Here is a 16,393-nt window from a genome sequence, read left to right as displayed (position 1 = left end):
ACCTACAATATTTGCTGGTGAGGAATCATTGACACGCTCTTTATAATACTGCTTTAATGACATATCTCCTATTGTCTTGCTTTTTCATGTAATGATGATGAAATGTGGGGTCCCTTATACAGACAAGAAATACAAACAATTCCACAGTTGGTTTTAGGGCTGAATATCAAGACATCCAACACAGTAGTTGTGAAGTAGGCTGAACGTTACTGGTGAGCACAGCGGAGCTGATAATCCGTGAGAGTAAAAACTGGTCAGGTTTCAGGTCTCTCTCTCTCTCTCTCTCTCTCTCTCTCTCTCTGCCTGTGTGATTATATCTGATCAAATCTGACACAGGACCGGCGATGCTGTGTACTGTAGTTGCCCTTTTTGACATTCACCATATTAGCTCTTAAATATTATATGGGGCTAGTGTGGTAGGACTGTGTGTGTCCGTTGATGTCATTATCATTAGTATTTCTTTAGAACATGGTACTTGTTTTTTTAATGTGTGTAGTATACTACGTATTTGATATTAGTTTTCATACTGCTATTACTTTAACAACACATTTCTCTCTCTCATATCGACCTGTTCGACCATCGCCACTTTGGGTCGCAGGCATCAACTCAGATTTCAGGTGGGATGTCAATCAGAATCAGAATCAGAATCAGAAACTGTTTATTGCCAAATAACATACATTACAAGGAATTTGCATTACAATCTTTCCAAACATCATTTCTTTGTGTGTAATTAAGAAACAAACGACGGCAGAATTATGTACAATATTCCATTTCCAATTGCATTTAATTTTATGGCACACCCAAACTCGGTTCTTTGGTGTCACAAAAGGTAGCGCGTAATGCTGGTGCGTCTTTTAAGACTGTCCCGGAAAAAAACATGAGGCTCTTATATATTTATGAGTAGCCTATTTGAAAATGTCCTATCTGTGGGCAATGACCTTGTTTAAGAGGAAGACTGTTTGGACTCGCCCAATAAGCGCGCGCGCGTGTGTGTGTGTGTGTGTGTGTGTGTGTGTGCGTGTGCTTGAGCGTGTCTACAAGACGGAGAGAAGGGCAGAGGGAGGCGGGCACGCCCAAACGATGGTGTTGAATGACGCCCGTCTGTTGCTTCTTGTGTATAGCGGTGCGTCCTGCGATTGGCGGAGGAGAGGGAAAGGTACCCAGCGCTGGCGCGCCGGGGGCGGGTGAAGGGCCTGTTTATAAACTCAGATCTTCCCTGTGGGCGGGAACAGCAACAGTAGAGAGTGAAAGTAAAGCAGAGGGAAGAGAGTGAGAGAGACGGCGGAGGAGACGAGGCTGTGGCGGCGGCTGTGGTTGACCGGGGTTCGCAGAGGGGGCGAGGCGGCCGCCCCTGTATGCCTCTTCAACCGCGCATGGACGACCACCTCAGCCTCCTGCAATCACCCCCGCCGAGCGCAACCAAAACCCGGGGCGACAACCTGGTGAACCACGGATACACCGAGACAGAGGCCGAAGTGATGACGGTTGTGGCGTGTGATAACATGCTAGAAGAGTCGGCGGCTCTCCCGGGCCACCACTCTCTGGACCGATATGAACCGGATCACGAATGCTGCGAGAGGGTCGTCATCAACATCTCAGGGTTACGCTTCGAGACGCAGCTCAAGACCCTCTCCCAGTTTCCAGAGACGCTGCTGGGGGACCCCAAGAAGAGGATGAGATATTTTGATCCTCTCAGGAACGAGTACTTTTTCGATCGGAACCGACCCAGCTTTGATGCCATTCTGTATTACTACCAGTCTGGCGGGCGCATCAGAAGACCCGTAAATGTGCCCATTGACATTTTTTCTGAGGAGATCCGGTTCTATGAGCTGGGTGAGGAGGCTATGGAGAAGTTCAGGGAGGATGAGGGCTTCATAAAGGAGGAGGAGCGGCCGTTGCCAGAGAATGAATTTCAAAGACAGGTGTGGCTGCTTTTTGAATACCCAGAGAGTTCGGGTCCCGCACGGGGCATAGCGATAGTGTCAGTCCTGGTCATTCTCATCTCCATTGTCATCTTCTGCCTGGAGACATTACCCGAGTTCAGGGACGAGAACAGAGATCCGATTACCATTGAGCCTGTGATAAATGGCACACTCCCATATTTCATCAGCCCCTTCTCAGACCCGTTCTTTGTGGTGGAGACGTTGTGTATCATCTGGTTCTCCTTCGAGCTGCTGGTGCGCTTCTTTGCATGCCCGAGTAAAGCCACGTTCTCCAAAAACATAATGAACATCATTGACATTGTGGCCATCATCCCCTATTTCATCACCCTGGGCACAGAGCTGGCAGAGAGGCAAGGAAACGGACAGCAGGCCATGTCATTAGCCATTCTGCGCGTAATTAGGCTTGTTCGTGTATTTCGCATCTTCAAACTCTCGCGTCACTCCAAGGGGCTTCAGATTTTGGGACAGACTCTGAAGGCCAGCATGCGTGAGCTGGGCTTGCTCATCTTCTTTTTGTTCATCGGCGTCATCCTCTTCTCCAGTGCTGTCTACTTTGCTGAGGCAGACGACCCAGATTCGGGTTTCAACAGCATCCCGGACGCATTCTGGTGGGCTGTTGTCACCATGACAACCGTGGGCTATGGGGACATGCACCCCGTGACAATCGGGGGGAAGATTGTGGGGTCTCTGTGCGCTATAGCCGGTGTGCTGACCATTGCCCTGCCCGTGCCTGTCATCGTCTCCAATTTCAACTACTTCTACCACCGAGAGACGGAGGGCGAGGAGCAGGCACAGTACCTACACGTGGGCAGCTGTCAGCCTCTGGCGGACACAGAGGAGCTGAGGAAGACTCGCTCCTCTTCCTCACTCAGCAAGAGCGAGTATATGGTGATAGAGGAGCACGGGATCAACAGCGCGTTCAAACAGCAGCCCAACTTCCCCACCACCACCACCACCGCGCAAAACAACTCGCAGAACTGTGTGAATATAAACAAAAAGATCTTCACCGACGTGTAGCCAATTATAGAGCCGTGGCCCTGAACACAGGAGGGGGCTGGTGTGTCAACAAACAGCTGGCTCTGTCGTTGCGCACCAGCGTGTCGAAGTAGATCAGATGAAGGCATAAAGAAAGAGACAAAGAAAGAGCAAACCCTGTCTGTTCAGAGGCGCTGCTTTGTGCTCCATTCAAAGAATCAGGATTTGAATGATTTGAATTCATAATTCTGTACGGATCCATTCGCGCTTGGAGAGAAAGAGCTCCTTAAAAGTATTAGGCCTACTATTCTTCTCTGAGTGAGGGAATTGACCTGTTGTGCATTGTGCAATAGCCACTATATTATCACAACAGGTAGTAATAGCAGCTTTATAACTGTGAAAGATGAGTACAAATGTATGCTACTCGATGGACACTCACATTGTATCAACATGCGTCGTGATTCGTCAGTCATAGCCTATTTATAATAATCAGAATCATTTAAATATGTGTATGTGTTTAAACACATGTAATGTCTGAAAAACACAGTTCTGCATATATTATTCAATTAGACCGTTCTGTGCTATGCCTTTATTGTGCGTTAAAGTCTAGTCCAAATGCTACTGTCTTAAAAAAATAAAGCCTTATAATTATTTGATATGAACTGTTCTGGTAGGCAATTTAATGCGTAAACGACACCATATAAATACCGGGGCCAGCCGACTGTCAGTGTCTCGTTATCGGTGCAAGACACACGTGAGAGAGCAAAACACAGCGCTCTTTCACGCACACACAGCGATCAAAGATGGAGCATGCTTCTCTTAGGATGCCTCAAATTTAGCCCGCTGTGATGCAGTCTCCATGGTGACGGTCGTTTCCTCGGTAACCCCGGTCACCGTTGCCATGGCACCCTTGTTTCCACAGTAACCTCCCAGATGGCGTGGAAGCAATATGAAGATTCTCATCTAAAAAGCGTGTCTTCAGTCTCTAATAAGGCTGTTTTATCATCGCGCTTCGCGTGCGTAAAACACAAGCGCGAACATGCCAAGCGCCACTGTCGCTAATCAGCGAGCTCACTCAGTGACTTTAACACACAAAAACAAATTGGAGTAAGAAGGTCTGTTTACAAATTACTACCATGAACTGCTTCCCCAAAAATGAACCAGGCAATATATGATAAGCCTGGAGAAGCGGAAGGAGAGGGAGCGCGTGAGGAATTATGAATGGACTGGGAGCACATTGTGTCTGGCTGTCTGGAGTGCACTACCGCGGGCGCTCAGCAGAGGCTGCTGTTCTCCCACTGATGAAATAGGTAAGTTGTGAGCACTGTCACGCCTCACTCTCCCTGTCACTTCACCTTTAGCCATAAAACCACTGTTTTTACTGTTTGTAGATTTAAGTGTTTCATGGTCAAATTTGGGCGGGTCAGTTCAATTTAGTAGGACTGACCCTCGAGAGAATGGTACCTTATTGAAAGTACATCTCCACTCACAGGTGCAGGTCAAAAGATTTCCTTACAATTCTTACGTAGGTTTTATGGCTAACAACATCATGTTTTTTGCCGTAGCTTTTATTAATGCTTAACAATGGAGTGAGGTCTCCAGTTACAGTTGTTTAGACCTCCACCAGCCATCAGAGTGTGTGGGCTTTCCTATTTTGTGAGCATTGTGCCCAGGTTGTCTTTAACCTTCAGCTGACATTGCCTATGAAATGAATAAGGGCACCAACAGCATGCCCACCCAGCTCGTCTCAGTGCTGCTCCCTGGTGGCCACCAACTCCTGCTAACAGAACAGGTGGCCCCTACCTGCTTTGTGACCTTGGCCTTCCTTTGCCATTCATATCAAAGAGTCACAGAGAGGTCAGATTACCAAGAGGTACCAGACAGCAAGAGGAAATAGAGAGCTGCTGGTTTGACATCAACATCAAATGTATGATGAACAGAGATAGTTTTCTTATGCAGGTTTGGTTCGTTCTGTATTTCACTTGCTAAAACAGTAAATGATCTCTTGCATGCATTAGTTTATGTAGACACAGTGTGTGAATTTGGATTGTAAGGCCCATTGAAAATTATTTTGGCTACAGCATGAGCCTCTACTTTGCCTTTTTTTTTTCTCCCTGTATCATATTCTTGTCTTGGAAACTGCTGCACTGCTGTCCCTGCAGATTTATGTCTAGATTCATGTTCAGTGTCCTCCCTGACTGTGATTACTCTAACTGAAACACAGATGAGGGCGAGAAGGAAATACATTTTTAAAAAGGCAGGATGGGTAATCTATCAAACAACCATGTTCCGAATCTATTTAGTGAGGCTGTGTGTGCGCTTGAATGTGTGCTTGTGAGCATATATGTGTGTGTGGTAGTACACTAATAATACGTAGACCTCTCCAGTCATGGTTGAATGATAATTAGGGCAGTCTCATTAGCTGGCTTGCCCTAAAGGCCAAGTGGGAGGTCCCACAGCATGACCTCTTCATTGATTATTCCTTTCAATTTTGACCCCTGACCTTGACTTCATATTTTTTCATAGAAAACATCCATATTAGTCATCAGTTGAATGGCCCGCTCATGTCTCAGGTCACATAAAAGCTGCACTGAGGAGAAACACCGGCCTATTGATCAGCGAGCGAGACATATTATGCAGGAGACGGGAGCTACTTGTTTATCATCTAACTAGATTGGTCAGTCTGGAAGCTATTCTCACAGGCATTGCTGGAGACAAAAACAAAGACATAATACAGCACTGTGCCATGCACACAGTCTCTTCAATTCTTCTTCTGTCCACCTCTGCTAATGTGCATCTCCGCAGCTTTCCATTTCTTTCTGTTACAGACTCTAATTACGTCTCCTTACCTCCGCTCATCTTTCTTTAAGTTTACTACAGTGTAGACATTTAGTTGATGCTCTTATATGGGGTAAATTGCAGTAAGTGAAATGTGGCAGCTAGCAGGTACAGTTCATGTCACAGGACAGTCTCTCTTATCCTAAAGTTGCCTGTTCCTCTCCTCTCCTTCTGAACTGACAGTGTTTACAGTTTGACTTTTGCATGAGTGCTAATGAGACAGCAGGGAGAGGAGGAGCAGCCTTGCGTTGTTAATGAGACCACCGAGCTGTGTGATGGGTCCGGCTACGCTGTGTGGTTCTAATAGTTTTGCTTTTTTTTCTCCTCCTCCTCCTCCTCCTCCTCCTCCTCCTCCTCTCTCTCTCTCTCTCTCTCTCTCTCTCTCTCTCTCTCTCTCAGGTGAAAGTTGTTCAATTTATCTGCACAAACCTCCTGGAACCCCTGACGACCCCAATTAGACTGCCTCCCATTTAGGTAAATTGAACTCGATAAAGACAGTAAATATGACATGGGTGAACTGCATCTAACATTCACTGATAATTATTTAAAAAAGGCTTTCTCATTTTAGAGCAGTATAGATTACCCATTAACCCTCCTGTCCCTTTTTCCCCTTTAGGAGCGCAATGACTCTGGTCTTCCTGTTGGGCCTGATGGGCCAAAGTTAAGTGTTGAGACAGAACTCCCACTGGATCGATTTTTCTTCCCCTGCCCTCCTCCTCATGATTGGTGTCCTCAAACCTTGATTTCTAACAAGCAGTGCCTAGCAGTTCTCCCCTTCCAGTGGGTCACCACTCAATCCAAAATGCAACAACAACAAAAAACAGATGTATAAAACATTCCACGTACAGTTTTGTAGCTGCAGTGTTACGACTGCTTCTGTTCTGGAGTTAACACGCTGTGAGTGGAACCATCACAGGATCAAAAGAGATTCAGGCAGTGACAGAATTCAGCTGGGACCGTGTTATGGACTCTGACATTTCTCCATACTGCTTTCTATATAAAAATCAAAAGGACAGATTCAGGAAACAGCCAGCGGTTTTGCAAAGCATATTTCATTCCTGGACTTTTAAACGGATTTCTACACTCTGTATTCATGTTTCTGGGTAATGATATTCATTACGGAGATACGATAACTGACAAACAGCTTTAGTTTCAAGTCAAAAGTGGCAAAAACTGAGGCCAACCGTGATTTGCTGATATGAAACTGTGATACAAATCAAAGACTGTTAGCCATATGCCTTTCTTAGCTCTGTGTGCTCTGTATTGCTAATATATGAAACACACACATATGTACGTGTGCTGGTTGCAGCTATTCCCCTGACCTACACGTGGAGGACGATACAAAGGCATGCACGCCCACACGAACACGGACACACAAACACGCACACACGTATGCACATGCCTGTGAATGGTTCTCTTTTATCCCAGAGTGCACTGGTGTGTTTTTGGGATGGGGCAGAATAATGTTAGGGGAAGGCTGTCTATACCAGTATTTGTTCTGTGTTATTCTGTACTGTCTTTAACATGACCCATATAAAGAGATTACGAGTTGTACTGTCTTTATTTGAGAGGAGCTGCAGCCTGCTTTCACTCAATTACAGAGAGCATGGTACTCATGTACATCTGGGAGTATATGTAGGTCCATTTACTGACCTTATTATTACTATTATAACACCATATTATCTATTCTGTGTGTGTACAGTATATTTTTATTATATCAAATAAGATGAGAGACATTTGAAACAACATAACCCTCCCTGTGTGGATGTTTACAATTAATGTATCATTCACTCTAATATGTTGTTTTTTAGTATAAGCAACCTATTCAATTTGTGTTTCATTATTTAAAAAAAATAAATAAATAAATAGAAAACTTTCATTATGCGCCTGATAGAGAAATTGGTGACATATTTTTAATGGTTTAGTCATTCAATGTTGCTCTAATTTGCTGAGTTAAACGGACCATTTGTATTCATAAAGATGCTGCTGACACAGGAAATGTCACTAATAAGTGTTTCCCATGCAGAGCCTCACATAGTTGACAGCCTTTTGGTAGTGAACAGAGTTTGGCTCGCAGCCCTTTCGACGGCTGGTTACAGAAAAACACACTCGAACAACAGAAGTCTCCACTGTAGGTGTGCTGAACGGACAGAACAAGGCAAGCTCTCTGTAACCCAGCCAGTCCTTAACAAGAGTGTGCTGCATCTATTTGTAAACATCAATAAAATGGAAGGATAATATTAAAATTAAAAGACACTGTTCTGTCTGACTGATTTAAGAAGTGTAACATCAGAAGCCTTTGGATTTGGTTTGAAAAGAGATGGTGATTCCCAATTTTAACATCATCTCAAGGTGCCACACACTTGGCTGCTCCCCAAACTGCATGGCTGGACCTTAAAGAGACCTGGACGGTGCACAAGCCCAGTGGAAAACTAGGAGGTAAATATTAACATTCTAACAGAGGTTTACAGCCATCACACTGTCATCCTGTGTATGAGCAAGTGTGCTTTATTGCTCCAGCGAGCCCACCAGTTAGCTATTGTGTGTCCACGAGTATCAAGTCGCCTTTCTGTAAGGCATATTGGAAATGTGGTGAATGTTTATCAGTACAGAACGATTATGCTTAAACTCTTTCTATTTCTGGCTCTTTGCCTGTCTTTTTCTCCCTCTTTCTCTCACAACTGCCTTTGAGATCACAAAAAATACCTATGTCGTCATCAAAGCTCACCACCAGCCATGGCGCTACAGCAGGAAATCTCCACAGCAACAAGGGAGGGTTGTTGATTAGGTAAAGATAATGGCCATATAAAACAGATCCAGCCCTCTACAGGTGCATTGAAGGGATCACCACTTAAGCTGTCTGTATTAGTATCGACTGGTGCAGCGTTTGTGTGTGCATGGCTTCTGACAAGGGCGGGGATTGGCAGTGTGTCATCTTGTGTGTCTCTGACTGTGTTCGTGTATTGGATATGTGTGTGTGTGTGTGTGTGTGTGTGTGTCTGGTAGAGGATCAGTGTATTACCCCACAGATTGTGTCTCACCATGCAGGGGCCACCACAGCAGGTCTAAGTGGAGGTAAGGCAATGCCAACACAACCCATTCATGAGTAAACATCAGATTGTATGCACAAACAGCGTAGAGGATTACAGGGCTACATGCCAACAGCAGCTACTGATGGAAGGATATCCCAACATCCCTGGTAGGATAGAATGACTTTACTTTAAGCCTCCAATAACTGATTTTTCTTTTTTGGCCACTTGTGGGCAGCAGAAATAAGTTGTTAACACAACATTGACACATTCTCACCTTTTAAGTTGGTGAACTTGTTAGTAAACAGTTGCTTATTTACTCATATAGCAGTCGTGGAGCAACATTATCATCCATTTGGAGTCCAACATTCACTCTGTTTTGGCTATGTATTTGGTCTCTACCAACTCCTGAGGGAAATATCAGTCTCTTCAACTGCTTAATGCTCTGCTATGTTCACCATCTAGCTGCTAACTATGTCTGGCTGCCATTTGGTGCTAAGCATGTAGTGTACAGCAGGTTTTTAGAGCTTTTTCGCCAAAAACAGCTGCCTGCTGCAGCAAAATCGGCACTATGAGCGTGGTGACAGTGAACCAAAACAGTAAAGTTGCAAGCTATAAAGCTATAAAGCTCTGTAAAGCCAAAATAATGTATCTACCTTGTATGACCTTTTAAAATATGCACATGAATGATTACAACTTTTCCTAACATACATAACATAAAATAAGAGAAACCTTTTTTATCCTTTACACCTGCCACCTACAGTACATGTGGCTCGTTTATTTCTTCATGACTTTCAATTGAGTGCTGTTTACATGTTCACTAGCAGAGCCATACCATTGGCAGCTGGGAAGGATGGTTGCTAAGGCTGATGATTCTGCTGCTACTGCTGCCACAAAAATCTGATTATTCCTGGATGCTGATTGGCTGATCAGTTCCAATTTTCCTCCTTATTTTTCCTCCTTATATGCAAACACAAAAAACAAAACTATCTCAGACATATTCATGATACACACACACACACACACACACACATATATATATATATACAACACATGCAGGCACACAAACAAAAACATTCAAAATAATATCTGCAGCATATTCAGACCCAGATGTTGAGACACATTGGATTTTTTCAAGACGTTAGAAGGGCTGATCTGCTGCCAGTCATCTCAGTTTTTGCTGTCAAAGCAAACAGACAGATGGTGGAGAGGGTGATAGCGTAAAACAGAGAGAGAGAGAGAGATGCTGCTCTGCTGTGCTGGATGACTCATCACTCTGTCACTGTGACCTTTATCTGCTAACCTCTCCACCTCTATTGTTCCGTCCCTCCCCTTCATTTTCATTTTCTGCACACCTCTAACTACATTTCCTGCTGACTATGTTTCTCCTCACTTCCACTACTACTCACCCTCTTCTCTGTGACACATATCTGGTCTTCCGGACATCATTTCAATCTTTTCCTCCTTTTGCTTTCCTCCCATTTGCTAAGGGAGATTTCCTTAGTGTCACTGCACATTCAATGGACGTTTCAAAGTCACGCTGCCAAGCCTCTTTGTAAAGGAGATCTACATCTTCAGCTGTGCATACCTACTCATGCAGCATAGATATCATTACTGTAATATACTCCCAAGTTTCCTCTCTAAGCTAAGTCACACCTTCAGAGTTAGGTGATTGATTTTTCCTTGTTTTCGAAGGCTGAGAAAACAACACAAACTGAAACCACATCCAGAATCAATACTAGAGTACTCTACTCTGAAAGGTAAGGACATATCTCATCATGAAAGCAGTGATCATCATCAGCCTGGCTGCTCTCAACAGGCAGGTAAAGAACTTCCAAGGTCAACCTCTAAATATAGAGGAACCCCAGAGGGAGACATGTAGGGAGAGAGAGGAGTGAGGGGAGAAAATGAGGAATAAAAGAGAAATGAAGGGTCAAAATAAGTTAATGTGGTAATTAAGTTCCTTAGTGAGTTGTCATAGAGGAGAGGGCCTGTCATGGAGTGCTAATTTGATGCCTACATGCCAAAATTAATTAGGAATGGAAGGACGATTTCCATGTGTTCACAGTGAAATGAGAGGTGGCATGTGGAGCTGTCGCTCAGTAATTTAGGAATACAAGTTTAACAGAGACAAAGGATCCAAGTTGTGTAGCAGAGCATGTAATATCATTAGTGCTATTATGTGCGTGTGTGTGTGTGTGTGTGTGTGTGTGTGTGCCATATGTGTGTATTTGGTTTAGTTTCTCCATTCTCTATTGAAGTTTGTTGTCTTGGAGCTATGAAGAAACATGGAGTTAGTATGACTTTGTCTAAATAAGTATTTCAGTTTCAGGTTCTTGCATCTCTGCGTTAAAGGTTCAGGTGTGTGCATGCACGTGCAAATACAGTAGCTTATTACATCTGTGTGTGTGTGTGTGTGTGTGTTATAGCTTATGAGTGAGTGATCACCTGCTGCAGCACCCGCAGAGGTCATCCAGGACAAAGCTCCTCCCCTGCAGTCTGCTGTCATAAGTTGTATCAACACCCTCTTCTCTCCTTCACTCTGTCTCTTACTCCCTCTCCTCCTCCTCCCTCTCTCACTTCTACATGTTCTGCTGCAAAGAAAAGGGTGGAGATTTTAGGTGTGCAGGTCTGCTGACTCGCGCACAGATACACAAATATGCTGATCATCTCACAATTGAATCTCAACTGAACTATTAGCGTGGGATTGCAGTGAAATTATTCTCTGAGCAAATTAATTGAACATCATGGGCATAACGGGTTCTGTGCACATTATGGAGTTCTGGGCACTCCCTGCACTTTCCTGTTGTCCCGACCATCATTACACAAAACATATCGTTTTTCTTATCCACAGCTCAAACCAAACTACAACACAGACATTTCTGCCCAGCCACTACGGAGCACCAGCTGGCACAAGGAGTCACAATCGAAAATTGCCTAATTAATTTAAAAAATATGTTTTAGTCAGTGAAAAGGTGCTCAGACGTGGTTACGGCAGTCATGTGGGGCCATTAGTTGGAAAGCATTCTTAGGTTTCTCTCTGAGGTTCCATCTGGTCTGCTCGGCTGAACACAAAACAGAATCAATGGTCCCATTTGGAGACTTGGCACAACTTGAAGGTGAGAGGGAACAGGAGACAGAATTGAGGATCTAAGATGGTTGGAGGGTCAATGGCCCTCAAAACTCTGGGTAACTAGTAATATAAAAGTATTAATACTCTAGATATGGGGTTTTCAATGTCTGGCACTGTAGACCCCCCCTCAGACAACAAAGAGACAACTACACCCCCAAACTGCATCAGTTTTAAGGAGCGTCTTTTTTTCTATGAATCTCTGCAGATTTACCGACATCATCTGGAAGTGTAAGTCACACAGTCTATCTAGTCAATCTAAAAATATGTGTATAATGTCTGCATGTTGAGATTTGACTGAGTTATGACTCTGAGAAGGGGTATGAATTCTTCGTGGGAGTCAGGTGCTCAGGGTTGTGAGTTGTGTGTCACACGGTCACTGCTGCCGCTCCAACTGCTGAAAGTGTTGGTAAGTGGGCCAAATCACTGGGAAAATAACTAACTACAATAACACAACTCTGCTCACAGTTTGAAAACCCCTGCTGTAGATAGATGGAGCAGTGAGTTAGAGAAATTAGCTCAATAACCTTACATGCATCTCTTGTAAATTATGTTCATATGCAGCCATTTTTGCATTATTTGAATATGCTTTTGGCTAATTGCAATGCTCCCTGGACTAACATTTCTCTTCAACGTATCAGACATATTTTCTCTATTTGCAAAACCTTCAGTGTTTTTCTATTGGTTTTTTTTCTCAAGAAGATCTGGGGATGGCAACTGAAGATATGATTCAGATATTATAAGGTTCAATTATGGATCAGGTATAATATGGTTAAGGGATCATTCATTTATGGTAGGATTACAGTATGGTACAGTTTAGGTTAACCAACTAAAACCAGAAAAGGTCGTGGTCATGGTTATGAAATGTGACGTGAACATAGCCAGTGTATGTAAATTGTAAATGCAAAATAGTTGAAAATGAAACAAAACATTGCAGTCAACAGAGGAACCCACCCCTCCCCCAATGTCACCAAACTCAATCTTACATCCCATACTCTAAGTACCCTCTTCCCCGTCCCGCTAGTAAAACTGTGTTATAGATGACTGCTGTGAATGTGGCGGTGGATGATGAATCACTACATTTCTGTCACCCAGCATTGGATATTGGTGGCTTGACTCTTAGCTGCCCTCCATTTAGAATTGGGTTCTTCTTCATTTACATTCACAGCCGATGAGGATTTAAGAGTTCCTGGCCATCAATCAGCCTGCTTATGTAAAAGTGTCGATCGCTCCTCATTGAGACCTTCAGCCAGAGTGGCAAACTGGTTATCAGCTCTGTGCAGAGTGCGCTGCCGCTGCAGTCCCTGCGGTCCCATGTCATCATCTTAATCAGTATTTTGACATTTTGATTGGAGAAGGATTGCATATCATGTTGAACCTGTCCTTGGGCTGTAGAGAATGGCATAGCAAGGAGAACACATGGGGGAGGACATGTAGTATCCCACATGTATTCTCACGGGTGTTGTGGAGTCTCTTTTTCTTTCGTGCGCAATTCCCACTTTCTGCCTGAAGAGGTATCTGGGTTTTCACCTGGCCCACTTTCAAGCAGTGGAGGAAAGAAGGGCAGGGAAGACCGCAAGAAAACTGCACCAGTTAATTTGACTGTATAATCATTGAACTTCTAGTTTGCATTCACAGCTGTTAGCATAAGTCCTCTGTATGTGAGTGTGTGTGCGCCTGCATGTGCTTAATAGGTCTGGGCAGTTTTTAGTGGACTGTGATACAGTATGCAGGTCTGTATATGATCAGATCATAATCAGCGACTCAACAAATTGTACTGAAGCCTGCCTCTGTATCATGCATACACAAGGACCTCACAGTAGTGAGGTAATGTAGTAATGTTTGAGCTCATACTGAACTGTAATATTTGCGCAGAGAAACCTAACAAGGCACACACGCAAACAGATTATCCCAACACAGACACAGGGCCACTGCCAGCAGCCATTCAAACTTGCACACACCCAGTCAAGCACTCAAACCATGAGATATAGGAAAATAATGAAACAATGACTGATTTGGCATATTTGAATAGCTCGGGCCTGTTGACCTGGGACATGACCTGTTCACACAGTGGTCACATACATGCCCAGGTTCTGCAGCTGCTGGCTCATTACCCCTCATTCCCTCAATTAATTGCCCTCATTTCAGTTCAGAAGAAGATTTCCCCTACAGTGTTTATTTTTCTCATTTTCCCCTAACACAGGGGCAAGTCAATTACAACATTTTAGGAAAATCCATTCCTCATTGTTGTCAGTTTCTACCTTTAACTGTTGTTTTATCCTTTATCATCCCCTGAGACTTGCATGTTTTGTTGAAACCCGTTTCCACCCTGTGGTGGGCGATGCTTCCCCTTTAATGTGGAGCGGTGAGGACAGGAGTGTCGGGGAAGGGGGAGCGCAGAGGGATGGGGCGAGGCGCGCAAGAAGCTCTTAGTATGCGCTGCGATGCCCTACTGCAGCCCACGCGTCTCAACTATGGTGAATTATGGTGAAATATGAGAGACATGGGAAAAACTGGCAGCTCAAAAACGGTTGGTCGTGATGAGATGACAGCCGCTGGACAGATTAGTCAAACGAGGGAAGAAGGACAGTTATGAAGGAATGGACTCACGATCTCAAGGCACCTGTTAAGAGGAGACAAACTGGATAAACACACATGCATCTGAGCACCAAGAGAATCAGGGTGAATTCCTGCATGCCATTATCTGAATTTATGCTGTAGTCCGACAGATAATGCTATGCCGCTTTGTTTAGTGCATGGAGTCTATTGTGGCTGTCCATGATCCACACAGGGGAGGGCTTCAAATGGCTTGAGCATGTCGGGCACCTGCCACTCCAAACTAACTCACCCGCGCTTGCCAATCAACTACAACACTGCCATTTAATGTTTGAATACCCCAGTGCATGAACCTGGCTGCTTTGTCTCAGATATATGAGAAACATAGTTATTCACCTGTTAAAAACGCCTCCAGAGGACTGCGTTATTCCATGGAATGGGTTGTTAACATAAGCCTCTACTTGTTACTAATGTGCATCACTGGTGTGTACATGTGGATATTCCCCATCAGAAAAAAAGATGGTGGAATTTTACGAGGAGATAAATTGGAAAAGAGCATTTTAACGCAGAGATGCAAAAAAAAAAACCTTCAGGAGGAATACGGACCTGTTTCCTGGATCAAACAGGTGATTTCGCTTTAGATGAAATCTGCCGAAGCATGGGGGCTTCCGAGTAGGAATACACAGACAGCAGCGCCTCCCTATAAGTCTCAGCAGACACCAGGCGAGAGGATTTACTTTTGCTGTCGTTGCAGGCGGCGTATTGTTCTGAAGTGGGGGCGTCATATGTTGCTGACGCCCGCATTGTTAGATTTGCTTTAACGAGAATCACTTTATTCCCACAATATCATCGCCCCCCGCCCCCACCAGCTTCAACCTGTAGCCTAGCTGCATCACAACATGTATCTGCTGGTCGCTGAGGCGAGGGAGGTAACTCCTGCATCCTCACGCCTTGTCCCCTTCTCCCACTCCCACTGCTGCGTTGCTGCAGAGCCGGAGCTTCGGGTGATGTATGGTTGGCAGAAGTGAGCTGCTTTGACCGTTGGGTGCTGACTTTTGACCGGACACTTCTGGGCCCGCTAGGCAGTACCAAGCCTCACAAGTGCCAGTGCAAACAGGTAGGACTTTTGGATTTTTATACAGATATTGTTGTTTTTACTAACAAATTACATCTGTGGGTAAAATAGTGTGGCCTGAAATAGATATCCAATACTATTGGCCTACATCTTCATGCATATAGCTTTTGTGCAGTGGCCTATGAAGTTTGAAGGTTATAGTATACTGTTCAAATGGATCTGCAGTAATGCAGTGGGCTATATCAACCACTGGCTATGACAAACATGCCTAGATATAATTTGCTGATAAACTATTAATTTGATCAGTGACTTGATGATTTTTTTTCTCGCTTTGGGAGAAATTGTTTGTCACATCACACATACAGAGAGGGAAAAACGAGATTATATGGAGCACTCAACATATAATCAGATTTGTTGGTTGTAATTGCACCCTGTGAGAGCTGATACAGTATTACTGGCTAGCATATTGATCCAGCAGTGCGCTCATATTAGGGAGAACTCATAACCTAATACACATAGACACAATGGAGCCAATTCGCTGAATTGTTATTTTCCCTGCTCTTGCCTGTTTGCAAGAAGGTCTTGAAATAACACAGCGTTTCTGGGAATTACTGACAATTTAAGTCGGTGGAAGATGTTACGTTTAACAAAATGAATATGCAAGTAGGAGTTTTCTGGCTCATGGCATTCATTATTGCAGCGTGTATCTGCTTTCTGCCCTGTCCTGTAGCTCTTCGCAGGCAGATCCGCCTGTACACGAACCCACAAGCGTGTGGAGCCTTCATCTCCTCGTGGCCCGACGTGGCCCCACCCTGTCTGAAACCTGCAGGTCCCATCTTCTTCCAGC

The 16,393-nt window shown here is 44.3% G+C and overlaps 1 protein-coding gene across 1 annotated transcript; it reads left to right on the top strand.

Moving 5' to 3' along the window:
• The first annotated feature begins 1,355 nt into the window (after window positions 1-1,355).
• On the top strand, window positions 1,356-3,404 carry LOC139288407 (potassium voltage-gated channel subfamily A member 3). The gene has a single exon (XM_070909688.1). It carries the CDS (start codon window positions 1,356-1,358, stop codon window positions 2,958-2,960), a length of 1,605 nt encoding a protein of 534 aa, XP_070765789.1. The 3' UTR covers window positions 2,961-3,404.
• Window positions 3,405-16,393: the final 12,989 nt, after the last annotated feature.

This window comes from Enoplosus armatus, chromosome 8, assembly GCF_043641665.1.
Source record: "Enoplosus armatus isolate fEnoArm2 chromosome 8, fEnoArm2.hap1, whole genome shotgun sequence".
Classification (NCBI taxonomy): domain Eukaryota; kingdom Metazoa; phylum Chordata; class Actinopteri; order Centrarchiformes; family Enoplosidae; genus Enoplosus; species Enoplosus armatus.
Note: the sequence above shows the minus strand (reverse complement) of the source record. Positions and strands in the feature narration are given on the sequence as shown.

Bases quoted from the DNA above. Each gene is read 5' to 3' on its own strand.
- LOC139288407 (XM_070909688.1), top strand. From the start codon at position 1,356: ATGCCTCTTCAACCGCGCATGGACGACCACCTCAGCCTCCTGCAATCA.